Here is a 17,506-nt window from a genome sequence, read left to right as displayed (position 1 = left end):
TTGTAATGATCCTAGATAATTACTCTAGGTAGCATAGATATTTCCCTAGCTAGTTGTAACCGAGAATGTAGAAGGCATTTTGTTCTGTTTTTAAAAGTTAGTTGGGCCGTTACTGCACAGCATGCAGGCGGGCAGGATCCTTTCTGTTGAGCATTCTGTTATAGATATGGAAGGCTCTAGAGAATGGAACTTGTATAAATAAGCCTAAGGATGAGATGCAAGGGTATGCAGAAAATACAATCAAATTCAGTTTTCCCCCTTCTCTACAATTTCTATCTTCTCTCTCAAGTCTCTGTTTTCCCCTTCTTCTTCTGTACTATTCCTTCAATTCTTGTCAGGTCAGGCCACAACAGATTTTCTTCGATGTAGGATTGTGATATTGTTTATGCATGAACTTGTACCAGATCCCATTATGTAAAGGATCTGCATGAGCTGCATTTGTACTATGAGTTGTGACCTTATACTTAAAAATAAGCATGAGGACATGAAAAGGCATAGGGTCATTACATAGCTAATAGTTTATAGCTTTAGGTGTAGAACCCAAATTTAGGTTCCAATAATAATTAATGCGTGCAGAATTAAAGATTGGAGGATGAAATAATCACTCAAAATATTTATGAAAAATGCAAGAAATAAATAACTCACAATATGATTATATCTCAAAACAATGGAAAAAAGTCACACTACAATAAAGCTTTACAAACTGTCTTGGACTCTCTTAAAAGGCACTCTAAACTAATGTTTTATTTGTAACCTACCAAATTTGTTGGGAAAAAAACTACTTATATAAGAAATTACCAAATAAAACACAAATTCCTGAATCGCACAACAACTAAAAATTTGACACCAATAAAACTAGTAGATAAATAAATGGAAACTTCTAGACTTGGTTTATTTTGGCAACATTAGGAAATTCTTTAAATATACTAGTTTAGAGCGGGGGGATTTCAATTCGGTGATTAAAAATTTAGTATATTTTAATTGGGTTCTTAGCTTAATACAAATTTTTTTTTTCTTATATTTGATTCAAAGAACTTAAGGTGACATTTTTGGAGTGCTTATGGCCTAGGAAAGCTCAAACGCATAAAAGGCAGGTGGGTGCTAGTATTCTAGAAAAGAAAAATAATAATTTAATTACTTTAGGGAGAATGCTAGCTACACTACATGTGTCGAGTTGAAATTAAATTGAAAAAGTTATTAATTTTGTATTATTGCTAGCATGACACAGATTTTAGTAAAATTCACACAATGCGTGATAGTCTGTATTGCGTAGGTTTGACCTTGTGTTGCGTGATTGTCCGTATTGGATAGATTTGACCTTGTGTTGCTAGTGAGCTGTGTTATTTACTTAATTTTTTATACTTTAGTTTGGTACAATTTCGAATTGGTAAATTGTGAAAGTAATTATGTCCATCTGATTCTATTAAATTGTTAAATACTAAATTTGATACATTTGAGTGTATATCATATTAAGTGATAAGTGAATAATTTATCATTTAATTTTGCTAGCAAGTTTTGTTTAAGAAATCCAATGCCACTTAATTAATTTAAATATTAATTTTTTTTATTATCAAACGCGTCTGAACGTGTTAAGATTTGAACATATAAATTTAAGTGTTAAAAGTGGATTATCAAACAGAGGCTAAGCATGGACTGTTATCTAGTTCAGAGTAGTAAAGTCTGATCCAACGCCCGAGTTAGAGAGGTTTAAGTACGGTCAGGCAACCCAGACTAATAGTGATTATATTTATATGATAAGTGACTAGCCAATATGCCTACTGATTATTTATTATTGTATTTTTTAAACACACACACACACAAAATTAAAAGGCAAACTTTGAGTGTTATACTTGATTCAGAGTAGTAAGTAGATTGTTCCTCACTGAGTTATTGAAGCTGTCCCATTGATTCTTTTTTTCTTTTTTTTTTTTTTTGAGATTTTGAGAATTGATTTGCTTTGGTCAAATTGTTACGAGGATATTGAAAGCGCTCATGATTGGATCAATACTTGCATGTAATCCTTTGGTCTTACAAATCCAGATTTAAGATCATAACATGCTAAAATAACAATAATCTCCAATACCAACGATTTACATTGTAATTATACTGGCACATTTTAGTGAACATGAAATGCCAAAAAAAAAAAAAAAACTAGCAAATGTATAAGCAATAAACTCGAAAGATGAACATTACAAAAGAAACATGTTTACAAACGCCCAGAATAAAAATCAAGCCTCACAACATCTAAAGAACAGCATAAACAAAATGCAATTCTTGGAACTTTATTTTTTAAACAAAAGAAAATGAACATAATTGTATCAACACAACGATGAATTTGAGGAAGAAAAAGAAGGCACAATTAATGTCGAGATCTCACGGCAAGGACTAGTTTGATGGAGGTGGTGAGAAGAAAGGGATTGAAGGAATGGATATAGGAATATTTGGAATGGTTGGCAATGAACCAGAAGGCAATGGTGGCATGGTCACTTGGGGAACTGAAGGCATGGTGGGCAAAGGTGGAAGCTGATTGCTTGGCAAATTTGGCAACGACCCTGCAGGCAAATTTGGAATCGAAGGTAATGTTGGTATTGCAGGAATTGCTGGTTGAGAAGTTTGAAGAAGCTGCCGAGCCGCCGAGCCACCATGAATGCTTGAAAAAGATAAGGCCATTATCAAAGATAGAACAAAGCAAAAGTTAGAACCAGTAGCCATTGATGTATTGATTGATGCTCAGAGATGAAGATTTTACTAGGTTTCCAACAATGGTTAGGAAATTCTTGTTTAATGTTGTGAGTTGAATCATGAATGAGAGATATGATTCTAGTATCGATATTTATAGGGAATACGTGAAAAAATTTAGGAAGTTTGATCAAATGTAGTTGGGCAATTAGCAAGAAAGAAATACTAGTTAGTTGGATTTCTTGGTAAACTACACATTTGTTAAACAAATTCAAATGCGTTCCAACTAAAATCTACCAAGAAAATGTAATACATGGACACATGGAACCTCATTTTGTATACAAAATTGAAAAAAACCAAATGAGAATCCATGGCCTGTAAGTGAAAAAATGTGCCTGTCAAGTGAGAAGATGCTGATTTTGGACAACCAGTATAGATTTGTCAAAAATATTTTGTGTTGGTAGTTCTTTTATCCTTTGTTGGAACTACGGTTATACTCTTCTAGTTGCCAAACAAAAAAAAGAAAAGAAAAGGGTAAGGAACAAAATTGCAGGCTCGATAGATGGTGCAGTTCATTCATGTTTAATTTTAGGAGGAAAAAAACAAGAAAATGAATATGTTTGGGCAACAGTTTCTCTAATTTATATATTTGTAAATAGCTCATGATTAATTAATGATGAGTTGTGTTGAATATTTTGCAGCACACTGATCCAACGGGTAGGAAGCTCCGGATTAGCTAGCAAATTAATTACTTTTGCGTGTACATGAAAATCCCACACATTTTATGGTTCGCTCCTCAATTGATAAGTTGTATGCAACATGATTAATTATAACTTTACTCTTTGTACTTCTTTTTGGATTAACTTTTTATGCACACAGTATAATAATTTTTTTATACGAGCAGTCTTAGATATATGTCACGTGTATGATTTAAATTTGAAATTTGAATTCATGTTATATAACATGATTCAAACTTGCTTATGTAAAAAAAATCTTTACACTAACAGTGTATAAAAATGCCATCTCTTCTTTTTTATACTAATTGGCGAAGCAATATAATCAAGGGAAAATTAAACTTTATTCGCTATTGATTTAGCATTTCTTCATATAATTCTTCTATAGTTTTAAAAACTATACATAACCCTCTTGTAGTTTAGATTAAAATATCAAAATAACGGAATTTTCATCAATAGGGGGGGGTCCATTGAAATGTCAAAAGTAGCCATTTTTGAAGATGAAAATCATTTCTTAAATGCCGGAGGTTATGTATAGATTTAGAAAATCATAAGAGATTTATGTGATAAAATACTAAATCATAAAGAGTGTAAAATGTTATCTATATTACACTTATATGTCTTGGTATTTTAGTCATTTCAATTTCTAAACAAAGATAATTTCGACATTTCAATTAGTTCTATTACAGATAACCGTTTATGTCACTTTGGTACTTTCGTTCAAATTATGAGAGGGTTATATATAGATTTTAAAATCATAAGATTATTATGTGAAAAAGTGCTAAACTATAGGGGATAAAGTGTAATTTACCCTATAATCAAATATATTTATTGGCTTGATGTAAATGCTCGAATTTCATTCTATTATCATCTTTTTATTACATATCCCAAAAAATATGATAACATACAGAGAAAAACGGATATATACACCTACTAAATATAGCAACTCTAAAACTACTGTCCATCCACCCACTGAAGTGTAAAAACTTCTGCAGAATAAAATTTGCCCTTTCATGAAATAAAATAACTCCAAATTCACTCCTTATCCTGTACCCTAAGGACAGAAAATGGAAAAGTCCGTCTACCCGGGTACAGTGTGTCTCACATCATCCACATTATAACATAAAATGAATGAAAGATTTATACAATGAAACTTAAATCGTAGGGTGCACATTGTATAGAAATTCTCATCAAAATTGGGGGAAAATGTCTGATTCTATTATATCCTCGGGTGATACACTGGAGACAAAAAGAAATTTCAGAGATTTAAGACAGGTGAATTATTGTTAATTCTTTGAAACACCTTTTATTTATTTATTTTTTTGATTACCATTAATTTTGGTGCATTTTTAACTATCCTCATCATGAATTCTGCTTACCGTTAATTTACACTTTTAAGCTCCTCTCATTAATCCAAAGTAAATTCCATTCACAGCTTAAAGGATGAGCCTTAGTAAAAACAAAAAACAGTAAATCTTATGTTTTGGTAGGTTTCTTCTTTTGTCCCATCTGCAATAGCAATTGATATTTTCTGGAACTGATTTTAATTTACTGTTATCAATTCTATCCGTAGTCAAAAGTTGTCGGTACAATTACAACCTACTAGAATGAACACAAGTGGATAATTGCCCATGTAATTAAAAAATGGAGAGAACCAAGAAAAAATTAGATAAAGAAACAAATATATGTGATCATCACTAATACCATAAACATATTACAATGCAGTGTAAAAAGCTAAAAAAGAAGTACAATAATCACTGCCTTGAAATCCCCTGGATATAGAGTAGAATCATGATCTAGATTAATTCATCAAACACATGTATTAAATGGAAGTACAATAATCCAAAATGAAAAAACATCGGAATCCATAGGAAGAAATGAAACATGCATGCATGTATAAGGCAGTATAGCCAGCCCCTCAACGTCTCAAGTTCTAGTTAGATGGTGGTGGTGAGAAGAAAGGAATTGAAGGAATTGAGGTTGGGATATTAGATGGGATTGAAGGAATCGTAAATGGGATGTTTGGCAATGAAGTTGCAGCTGGAATGGGAGGGACGGCCACCTTAGGAACCGTGGGCAATGTTGGCAATGCGGGCTTTGGCAAAGATGGAAGATTTGTAGGTAATGGTGGCAATGCTGCAGCTGGCAAGTTTGGCATGGAAGGCAATGTTGGTATTGAAGGAACTGCTGGAATTGCTGGTTGAGAGGTTTGCAAAAGGTGGCGAGCTGCTTCACTTACTTGGATGGTTGAAGCTGATGATAATGCCATCATGATCAGGGATAGAAGGAAGATTTTGTTTGAAAAAGCAGCCATGGCTAAGTATAATGTGTTTGCTCTAGGAAACTTTTGTGTTTGTATTTGGGTAGAGGGGCAATGTTTCTTGCTCCTATTTATAGGAAGAAAAACAAGAAAAATTTCATTGGAGTTTGATTGAGAGTAGTTGGAAAAAAGATGAGATGAGGAAGTTGTAGCTAGTTTAGTTGGCTCTCTTGAGTAACTATAGAGTACAAATTGGCACAAATTGATAGGAATGCGCTGACACATGTAACCAACCATGAGAAGAAAGTATTGTGGAAGGTGCAACTTTTATTTTTAGGTGACCAGAGAAGAAAGATTTTGTATCCAAATGGCAATTGAATATTTGCATGGGGCAATTTGATGAACTACTTTTAGATCTATTCTTGAACTATGATGTGATACAAATAGAAGCTCTTTCACTGTCTCTTAAAAAAAACTAACCAAAAAACTGTTGTTGGTTTGCAATTTATGCAGCTATTGTTTGGGTTGGAGAATTCGTGGGGTGTGTTAGGATTCAAGCACGGAACACATAACTATTGAGACATCAAATGCACAACAATTTAATGATAAACAAATCACATGTATGAAAGATAAACGATACACAATATTTAACGTGATTCGACTCCATCATTGAACCTACGTCCACGGTGAGAAAACCCGTTCTTTATTATGACAGAAAAACCCTATATAAAAATACAACTTGAATCCAATTCCAACCCTTGTCTACCATCTCTCTTCTCCCAAGAACCCTCTCTCACCCCATGTATAAAGTTACATGTTGCCCTTGTGTGCTTTTTTATGTATCTCTTTGTAGTATGCTAACCCAAATAGAGAACATTATTTGGTCAAAACCCAAATAAGAACAAGAAAACAATGTTAATTTCTAAATTAGTTTAGAATAGGAAATAATTCCTATTCCTAAACTTATACAAATAGAAAATTCCTTGACTACCATTTCAAGTAACTAAACCCAATTAGAAAACTAGTTACTTCCACACAAATTAAAAAACCTGCCTAAAAGAAATTAAACCAATTTTCTAATAAATCTCTATCTTGACGAAAATTTCTTTTAACAACCATTTGCTTTCAACTACCAAATAATAAGGTACCGAACTACATACTCGAATCAATACAATTCTGATATTAAATTAATTCAATCGCCAAATTAACATGTGTAGTTACCCCAAGTCTAAGCTCTAGTTGACTCGTGAGAAAGTGTTTTAATTCGTCATTTCCCTTTGCAGGATTTTGTCTCACCACCACTTGCAATTCGAGATCCGCTTCTGTGAATTCTAACCCTAATTACTGAGACAATCAAGTGGTACAATTACCATACTTTTTTCCATCTTCAAGACTGTCTCGCCACGTGTGGTTTCCAAGATTCTACCTAAAACGAAAAACTCGTTATTGTCGGAGTCTTCTGACACACGAAAATTAGATCTCTTTGTTTCTTTGGGACACGTGCCACACCACCTAAAAAACATAACCGAAATCTAAAAGTCACCAGGTTGAAGTATCAATCATTGGAGATGCGAGAAAGTTTCCATCAATTCACGTCCAAAATCAACATTAGACTCCACCTTTTTCTTGATCCATAAATCACCTGTCTAGATTCACCGTTAAGTATTTTCATGTTTTTTGACTTTCCATCCTTCACCTTCAATGCTTCTTACCAAATTCTTGAAACAAGGATACCACCCATTAAATTATTCAATTGGTAATAGTCACCAACCCACTTGATCTCAATAATTAACCAAAATCTAATTTTGAACAACCAAACTCTTGATCCAGCTATTCAGTTTGTTGGGATCCAAGTGCTTGTGAACAATCCAGTCTCACAACCAAGTTCTGATACTATTTGTTAGGATCCAAGCGCAGAACACATAACTATTGAGACTCAAGTACACAACAATTTAATGACAAACAAGCTACAAACATTAAAGATAAACGACACACAATAGTTAATGTATTTCGATTCCACCATTGAGTCTACGTCCATGGAGAGAAAACCCGTTCTTTATTATGAGAGGAAAACCCGAAACAAGAATACAATTTGAACTCAATTCCAACCCTTATATACTATCTATCATCTCCCAAAAATCCTCTCTCACCCCATATGTAAGGTTACATGTCACCTTTGTGTGCCCCTTATGTGTTTCTTTGTAGTATGTCAATTCACCTATTTATAGAGAATATTATTTGGTCAAAACTCAAATAACAACAGCAAATCAATGCTAATTTCTAGATTAATTCAGAATAGAAAACAACTCCTATTCCTAAACTTATACAAATAGGAAATTCTTTGATTATTATTTCAAGTAATTAAAATCAATTAAGAAATTAATTACTTTCACACAAATTAAGAAACCTGACTAAAAGAAATTAAGCCAATTTTCTAATAGGGTGAAGGTGAAAAATGGAAAAAGAAAGTTAATGTGACGATTTTAGTCATTTTTTGGGAAAATTGATCTATGAATTTGTCAATGAGAATATTAGCTTAGTGTTTTGATTGCAACACATTATTTAGAGGATGAACACACATTTGAGGGCGCGAGATGGGGCTAGGTGTCATGTTCCAAAAGTTGAGAGGCCACATTAAGCAATTAAACCTCATTTCTTGATTTTAATGACCCATCAACCGTCAAAATTTTGAAAGTCATTATTTTATGTTTCTTTTTGCTTTTTCTCTCTTTATTCTCAATTTATTTTCTCTCTATCTAATAGTTTTAAAAATGGCTCAAATCGTAATATACAAGAGGTTAAATCTTGGAAAAGGGTTAGATTAGGTGATAAAGTGGGAAGAATTGTAAATAAAAAGTCATACATTCAAGACCTCACACTTACAAAAAAAATAAAAGATTAAATTCTACGGAATTTCAAACTATGAACACACTTTCACTTTAGTTTTTAAATTTTGATTATACACACTTTGCTCCTTGAAGTATGAAATCTATTCCATTTTAATCCTTAAATTTAATTTTGGACACTTTACCTCTAAAGTTTGAAATCTATACCACAAAGACAAATTTGTCAAAACTAAGGAATAGTAGGTAAGTGATGGCTCAAAGTTAAGAACAAAAGTGGGATGAAATTCATACTTTAGGGAGTCCACTGTCCAGAATCGAAATTTAAGCACTAAAATGTAAGTGAGCCAATACACTATAATTTAATACTTTATTCATTTTATATTTTAACCCACCATTAATGGGATGAATTTTAACATTAAGTTAGACTACAGCTGACATCTTATTAAAATTTAATACCTCGATATTCTGTGCCTCAAATATTAATCAAGTTAAATTCTAGGATATATATATATATATATATATGTATATATATATATGGCATCATAGCTTTAAGATGGATCAGAAAATTTAGACAAAAATTCTAGGATATATATATATGTATAAATATATATGGCATCAATTGCATCATAGTTTTAAGATGGATCAGAAAATTTAGACAAAAAAGCTCTTAAGAAAAGATTACAAATTTTAGGAAGTAGCCGTTACTGAAGATTCATGGTCAAGATCTGACTAAAAATAATGTAAGGTTCAAATTGCATTTTGTTCATCATTTTTCATATTATATGTGAGACCTATAAAATTTTATTTTATAATTATACGTTGTTGAAAGTGAATTACATAATATGCATACAAAATTACGTCCGGTATGTTTTGCACAAAATCGGTCTGAACGGTTTTGCCGACAACCGTTCGGGGCTCGTGTCCCAAATTTTAGATGAGAACGGGCTCGGATCTGCATATAGATCCACATAGGCGCAAACAACCTAATAACTCAGAACGGATTTGGGCCCGGGTCATCCATTTGCTTCTAGGATTCTTCATATTCCGCGGTTACCGGGTTTAGAAATCCCTTCCGGCTTTCCTCACTCTCTGGTCTCTTCTTCAGTGGAATGCTTACACCTCTACTCCGATGGCTCAAGTGGGTCTTCCTTTAACCGAAAGTTCTTTAGTTTTTGGACCAAATTACATCCAAAATTCAATCTTTCCATCTGGGTTTCCTGTATCTCAAAGACCCTTTTTCGGAATTGCCTTGAAATTTCAATTGCACAAGGTAAAGAAGCAAAGCACCAGAATTATTACTGGTTCTTTATTAGCTAATAAGAATGTTGTTGATGAGAAAGAGTTTCAATTCAAACCCTCCTTCGATGAGTACTTGAAGGCCATGGAGTCGGTGAAAGCTAGCAGAGAAAAGCAGGGCCCTCAAAATTCAAAAAAAGATGGGAATTCGAGGGGCAAAAGAGCGAATCAAAATGATACATTGAAGGATTCTGATAGGAAAGACAATAGTTTTAGCAAAGGGGATGAAGAAGATGGTGAATTAAGGGGCATTGGAGGGGAAGTTTCTAGTGTGTTTATGGGAAAAGAAGGGAAAGATGATAGGCTTAGTAAGACTGTTAAAGTGAAGAAGAAGAATGTTGAGTTGAAGAAGACGAGGAAGCCTATGAAGAAGTCTTCTACTAGTGGTGAGAATGACAGCAATGAGAGTGAGGCTTTACATATAATTGATAGGGCTGCATTTAAACCATTGGAACAACTGGATGATGTTTATGATAAGCCAAGAATTACCAGGGTGGATATGGAAGAGAGGATTCAGAAACTAGCTAAATGGTAAGACATTGTTCAATGCCATTATTTTCCCATGTTATTTGGTCCTTTATAAATTTTTTTCAAGAATCGAGATTGTCTTGGCTTTAGGTGGGATAGTATTTGGGATTATGTTATTTGATGATAAATTTAACAGGCAACATCTAGCTTGCAAGCGCTTGTTGTTGTGATTTTGGTGATTTTAGTTGGTTGCATGCATTAGAGATATTAGTGCAGGAAGAAAAGTAGATGATAAAAAATTAAAAAGGAGAAGAGGTTATTGTTTTAATGGAAGCTTTCTCCGTCTATGTTGATCGGAATTTTGGTAATATAAGATTCTTAGTTGTATTGACTGTGAAAGAACGAATTCTGCTTGACATTTCTGCATACATGGGTCCAACAGGTTTTTTTTTTTTTGGCAATTAATCATAGTGTGCATTGAACTGGGTCCAATATTATCAAAGAAAGCCAAAACTGAGACTATTGAAAATGAACTTATTCATAAAGACCGTAAATGGTGCTTGGCAACCTAGAGTCCAATCTAGTATGGATAAAGATATAAGCATTATTAACCTCGGATCTCTATTTTGGAGAGTCAAATTCATGCTCTATTTGGAAGCGTCTCTAGATTGGGCATTGTTAATGCCTCAGCATTTCGGTTGCATGAACTTATTTAAAATTCGTAGACTCATAGACCTGGTCATGTGCTTTACAACATGCTCTCACATTAGTATTTACTCTCTTGATACGTAACCTCTTGAACTAAACCAACCTGTATTTGATTCTCTTATTATGAACTTCCTTCTGTAATGCTGACTGCAGGTTCTTTTCTTCTCATTTATTTAATTCATGGTGAAGTAATTTACTTCCGCAGTCTCAATGGTGCAGATATTGACATGCCTGAGTGGATGTTTTCTAAAATGATGCGAAGTGCCAAGATTAGATTCTCAGATCATTCAGTGCTGAGGATCATCCAGATATTGGGTAAGCTGGGAAACTGGAGGCGTGTGCTTCAAGTCATTGAGTGGATTCAGTTGCGCGAGCGCTTCAAATCGCATAAGCTAAGGTACAGGCCTCTCCTAATACCTTCAAAGAGTAAAGCTCTTGGGGATACCGCAATTTTTTTTCCATGATTCCTTAATTGCTCATGTTGTAAGTTGTTTGAAGCTCAATTCAATTTGTTCACTCGTTTTATTTAGGTTTTCTATGTAACACTTTGGTCAGTTACTCTCCTACAGGGTAAGCCAAGTTTTCCAACTCAAGGAAAGTGGAAATCATCTGTTCATTTCTTTTAACTTTCAGACCTTTTATATTTTGGCTAATTACATTTACTACTCCTCAGTTTTGAATAAACAGTGAATCAACTCCCCAGGCTTGGCCAAACTACTATAAGTTCAATTTCTCATCCGCATGGCAAATAGACTATGTTAGTCAACTTTCATTAACCATTTATACATTAGTTAGTAAAAACATGTAATGAAATCCTAACTACTGATAATCATTCTGGCTCTTCTTCTTCTTCCTGTTATGTCCCTTATCCAAAATCTCTCCTCTTCTTCCTGTTTATCTCGCTTCTCTGGGGCCGGCTACCATAGGTTTAGAGTTGCATCTCTTAAAAGAACTAGTAAGTTAAGAAACTTAGCAAGTCTAAACTCTGCATGGTAATAACATGTGAAATCTTGTGCATTAGACATGAATCCCTTCACCTCAAATGGACTTCTGAAAGTGCTGCTCCATGCATAGAACTCATGACCCCCTCAATACTATCAAAAAGTGAAGTAGAGTCGTTCACCAAAACTTCCAAGAGAGTATAAGTAAATTAAAAAAATCACAGAATGTGAAATGTTTTTGGAGGTGAGGAGAATAATGATTGGAGATGGTGTAAGAAATTGTGAGAGTAGGTGCTATGTAGAGGTCAGAAATCTTGGAGCAGCTTGAGTATTCTTTGCGTAACAGCCGAAGGATAAGCTTAGTGAGGGTTCCAGCGAAAGAGAGAAGATCATTTATGCTTGCTATAAAAGAAATATATGAGAAGATATATCAATCTCTGTTTGATATTTGAATGAATAAGAAAGAGAGACAAAAGACAGATGGGAGGAGACATATGCTTCCTGCAACCATGTTTTCTATTCAGGTGTTAAAAAATGTCGACTTCTGTATTGCATGGCTTGTGATTCAACAAATTTTGAGTACTTTTCTGCTGTTAAAGATGTACTTAATATAGTAATATGCATGTAATAGTTGTCAAAGATGTATTCATCAGTATAATTGGATTTATTTTCTCTTCCCAGATTCATTTACACAACTGCACTTAATGTGCTAGGAAAGTCGAGGAGGCCTGTGGAGGCACTCAACTTGTTTCAGTCAATGCAGGTAGAAGTGTGAAATGTTTGTTACATCCATCATAATTTTGATCTTTCCTGCAATTTTGAGATTGAAATGGAGAATGAACCTTTTACTGATTTTCTTTATTCTCTTTTTTTTGCTGCCAGCAACAAATGTGCACATATCCAGATCTTGTAGCTTATCGTTGTATTGCTGTCACACTTGGACAAGCAGGACACATGAAGGAACTTTTTCATGTAATAGATTGCATGAGGTCTCTTCCGAAAAAGAAGTTCAAGACCGGTTTTCTTGAAAAATGGGATCCTCGATTGGAGCCAGATGTTGTTGTCTACAATGCAGTGAGTGCTTTTTTGCATGACAATTAACCTCACTTGGAAGTTTTGAGAAACCTTTCTAGAATAAGTCTGTATATCAATTATTTCACGGAATAAAAGATACACAAACAATGCAGCATAAGATTGTCATTCTTGGTTACCATGAAGATTTGAAACAATAATATGCCTAGATATGGACGAACAATTGCAAATGATTTTTCTCCTTAAATTAGGGTGATTACAGCTTTGCTTACAATGTTTTTGCTTATTTACAAGAAAATGAGATGAATGTTTTGGAAAAGGGTTGCTTATTTTGTTTCCTGGTTTTAGGGTCCCTTTTTTATAAAGAATCTGTCACTAGCCTGTTTGTTTCATAGCCTGTGTCATCCCTGATTTGGTTTCCTCCTGCTATAAGTAATCCTTTGTAAAGTTCTCATCCAGTACAGTTGGGCTGAAAACAAACTTTACAGTATTTATCCCAATGAGATAGATATATTGACTCAACAGCTGATCCTTTCACCCTTAATCCTGTATCTTTGGCCTATATTATACTACATCTCTCTCTCTCTCTCTGATGGGTTGTTTGGGGGGTGGGGGGAATGGGGTTGTTACATGTTTGATATTCATGGTTGGAATGGCTTTGTTTTGGTGGTTTCTCTTCTAACACTATATCAAGCTAAAATAAAAATTTGCCTCTATCCATATTACTATTAAACTTGATTAAGTGCCCATTTGTTTTTTCATTTTTATTTTGTTATTAGTTTCCAAGTGTAGAGTTATTGAATATTGCATCTATTAGTATTTCTATCAAGGGTATTATGCTAACAGATATCATGAACCACTATCTGTCCAAATATGGAAGTGGATTGTGCTGGACATTTGGTTTGAGTATTCCAAAAGTAGTGTATTGATTTCTAAAAGGATTTGTAATCCAGGGATGTTCAATCTGTATATTCCTCTTTTTGTCATGTCTTGTCCCCCAGTGGTTTAGTTTGTTATCATTCATTCTTCTGTGCAGAGGACAACTCATCATGTTTTTCTTTTCTATGTTGTTCTTTTTAAGATGAGTTAGGAGGGACTCTTAGAATTGGAGACTTAGGAGTCTTGCGTGCTGTGCTACCATGTTAAGGTTATCATATTTCTTGAAAGCATAAGAGTTTAGAGAAGAGGGCATCTTGTGCTTCAGGAGACTCCATGTACAATTTGTACCACTCTATGCTTGTAACTATACTGTGACCAATTTTGTTGGCAGTTTCAGCTTAGGTGTTCTTTCATCACACTTGTTTGGTCTTTTCATCTTCAGATTAAAATAGGAATAACAGCTAAAAAGTAACTTCTGATGATCCTGAGAAGCACTAAATTGAAGGGCTCCTTTCCTTCTGGCCGTCACTTTTGGTCATCTATGGCGCAAGCATGTTCCGAGATTTTTTTCATTATGACTTAGTCCCTAATCATATGCAAGTTTTAAGAAATATAACTCAAGCTAGGATGAATCAATTGTCACAGAAAAATCCATATCACAAATATTATCTTGTATATGCTTCTAAAATTTCAAATCGGTAATACTTTACCTTTGTCATCTCCAGATGTTGAATTTAATTGAACTCTGCAATTATCTGAGCAATTCATAGATTGAGCTTTGGTGCTTCATGGTGATTGCAGGAATGAGGTTATGATAAGAACAGAATACTTTGCTAGCCCATTATAATTTTTTTTTTTTTTAAACTTATCCCAGTATAAATGTTGATGTGACTAAATTAGATGATAGTAGCACTTGATTGACAGGATATGAAAAGTTTGTATTGTTTTTCTCCCTTTACAAGTTTCGTAGTAGCTCAATGCTTGAAGGACTTTGGTTTATCTACGATGCCACAATTATCTTTAAAAGCTGTTTTCTTCATGGTTAATGGAAGTTCGTTCTGCTATGGTCTTTACAATCTGAGACTCTATGCTTATTTCTAGGTTCTAAATGCTTGTGTGAAGCGCAAAAATTGGGAAGGTGCATTCTGGGTGTTGCAGCAGCTAAAGCAACAAGGCCAGCCTCCCTCGAGCACGACATATGGTCTAGTCATGGAGGTATAACACTTTAGTCTGCTGTTTGTCTATATCATTCCATTTATGAAACAGGGTGATATGCCTTCCTTTACCAAAGTTTCAAGTGTGATTACTCAGCTGCATAGTATACTTGACATCCATCAAGTTTCTTTCTGAAAGTACTGTTGTTCAATTTGGTGTCTTCTTTAATAATGTGACTATAAACTTTCTGTATTTGGAACTGTTGTTTTACTGCATTAGAGGCATTTTATTTATTGATATCTGGTTATCTATAAGTATTGTTTTTGCTATTGGGTAATTGAAATCCATTCGCTGATTATTTTGTCTGGTTGAACAGTTTGGGTTTTCCTTAAAAGATTTCATCTGCCAGCTTAATTCAAGTGATTGTATTGCAACAGGTGATGCTTGCATGCGGAAAGTACAACTTGGTTCATGATTTTTTCAGGAAAATGCAAAAAACATGTATTCCAAATGCCTTAACTTACAAAGGTAATGCATCCATATGTTTTCTTACTCTGGAAATTTCCAAACATTAACTATTTATGACAAAATCCTATCCTATCTACAGTTCTTCTGAACACTTTGTGGAGGGAAGGTAAAATTGACGAAGCTATATTAGCTGTTGAAGAAATGGAAAGGCGAGGAATTATTGGTACCGCCAGTTTGTACTATGACCTGGCTCGTTGCCTTTGTAGTGCCCAAAGGTGTCACGAGGCACTAATGCAAGTAGGTTCATTGCATTTAATGCCAAACTAGGTTTTCTTGCCAGATTGTAACTCTATTAGAGCATATAATTTTTTAGTCTGCCGTAGCAGTGATGAATATTCAATTTAGTTCTCTTTTCTAGATGTTTTCGTTAGCTGAAGAGACTGAGCTGTAAATTGATGAATTTTCTCTTTCTTTCCATTTTCCACAGATCGACAAATTATGCAGAGTTGCAAATAAGCCTTTGGTGGTGACGTTTACTGGATTGATTCAAGCATGTGTTGATTCTGGTAATGCTAAAAATGGAGCATATATCTTTGAACATATGCAGAAGTTCTGTTCTCCAAACTTGGTTACCTATAATATAATGCTAAAGGCCTTCCTGAATCAAGGGATGTTTGAAGAAGCAAAGCAGTTGTTTCTGAGATTATTAGAAAACAGCCACACTATAAATAGTAAATCAGATTACAAAGAAAAGGTTACACCAGATCTTTACACATTTAACACGATGCTGGAGGGATGTGCTGCAGAAGAGAAGTGGGACGATCTTGAGTGGGTATATGTAGAGATGTTAAAATCTGGTTACCACTTCAATTCAAAACGTCATCTTCAAATAATATTGGATGCCAGCAATGCTGGAAAGGTATTGTTTCCATTTTTTCTTGTCACCCATGCTGGTCTCAGTTAATCAACGATTTACATTTGTTGAACAGATTTTCTCTCTGTTGCTTGCCACTCGGATTTTACTGCCAATTTTAATGTACATGGATGTGTGTGTTGATTACTTTTAAGTGTTCCCTAGCAAGCGTCACGTGAGTTCAGGTCAATTGTTGAGTTCATGTCAATTTTGGCATACTTTCGTAAAAGATGAATGACATTTTGTAGTGTTTAGTCCTTCGGATATATGCCCCCTTCACATATTCCTCTTTTCTTTTTTTGAAGTAGACAATAAACTCCATCACTAATTGTCCAGTATTAGAACTTATGAGATAAAGTCCAGTTTATTCACATGCCATCTTCTTTCTTACAGGGAGAACTCTTGGAGATGGTCTGGATGCATTTGGTTCAGGGAGATCAGATTCCGCCATTCCTGCTGATTAGCCAAATGTTTCGCATAAAACTGGAGCAAGGTAACTTCACTGCTGCTCTCTCTTGCTTTGCTTGCCATCCTTCTATTAACTCGCAGGCATTTTCCACCAAGTGGTGGTTAAAGTTCTTCGCGGACAACGTTCATAGCTTGGAGAAGGATACATTTGTCAAGCTGATGCACTCTGCGAATTCATTGGTTGCCAGAACCGATGCCCAAAATCTCATACTCCAAAATCTAAAGCTATCCTGTATGGAATTTTTAAGCCAGCAGATGGCATCTAATGAACTTAGTTTAACAGAAGTAGCTGATAGAACTCATTGCACAAGCACAACTGCTTTTGTATATTAACTACATCTATATCTATAGTGCATGTTATCTTGTCAGTGTAAATGTAAGGCGATTCATTTTCCCTTCCTGGCATTTCATGTCTTGAAGATCATGGATTGTTCTCCTCCAACTGTTTTGCTGAGCAGGCAATCTTTTATGTGGATTCTTAAACAGCTTTTTCCTTCACCTTGTCTTCTTGTTCAAATATAAGGTTTATAATCATCATAGGCATTTCTCTAGGATGCAACAGCCGATTTGCTCACCAGCACAAGGTGAATAAATTATTTTGATATATGTAAATAAGCTTATGAATTTTAAAGGAAAATTTCAATATCAAATTCAGTAAC

The 17,506-nt window shown here is 34.4% G+C and overlaps 2 protein-coding genes across 2 annotated transcripts; one reads left to right on the top strand and one right to left on the bottom strand.

Annotated features, from left to right (window-relative positions):
• Positions 1-2,385: 2,385 nt before the first annotated feature.
• LOC113782298 (protein PELPK1-like) lies at positions 2,386-2,712 on the bottom strand. Its single transcript, XM_027328189.1, has one exon. The coding sequence runs from the start codon at positions 2,710-2,712 to the stop codon at positions 2,386-2,388; it is 327 nt and encodes a 108-aa protein (XP_027183990.1).
• Positions 2,713-9,583: 6,871 nt separating this feature from the next.
• LOC113783863 (pentatricopeptide repeat-containing protein At1g30610, chloroplastic) lies at positions 9,584-17,345 on the top strand. The gene is made up of 9 exons (XM_027330108.1): positions 9,584-10,346; positions 11,197-11,388; positions 12,614-12,695; positions 12,815-13,006; positions 14,945-15,058; positions 15,436-15,526; positions 15,606-15,763; positions 15,954-16,385; positions 16,773-17,345. The coding sequence occupies exons 1-9, from the start codon at positions 9,649-9,651 to the stop codon at positions 17,178-17,180; spliced, it is 2,367 nt and encodes a 788-aa protein (XP_027185909.1). The 5' UTR covers positions 9,584-9,648; the 3' UTR covers positions 17,181-17,345.
• Positions 17,346-17,506: the final 161 nt, after the last annotated feature.

Source organism: Coffea eugenioides, chromosome 9, assembly GCF_003713205.1.
Source record: "Coffea eugenioides isolate CCC68of chromosome 9, Ceug_1.0, whole genome shotgun sequence".
Taxonomy (NCBI): domain Eukaryota; kingdom Viridiplantae; phylum Streptophyta; class Magnoliopsida; order Gentianales; family Rubiaceae; genus Coffea; species Coffea eugenioides.
The sequence above is the reverse complement of the archived record's forward strand: the minus strand, read 5'-3'. Positions and strand labels throughout refer to the sequence as shown.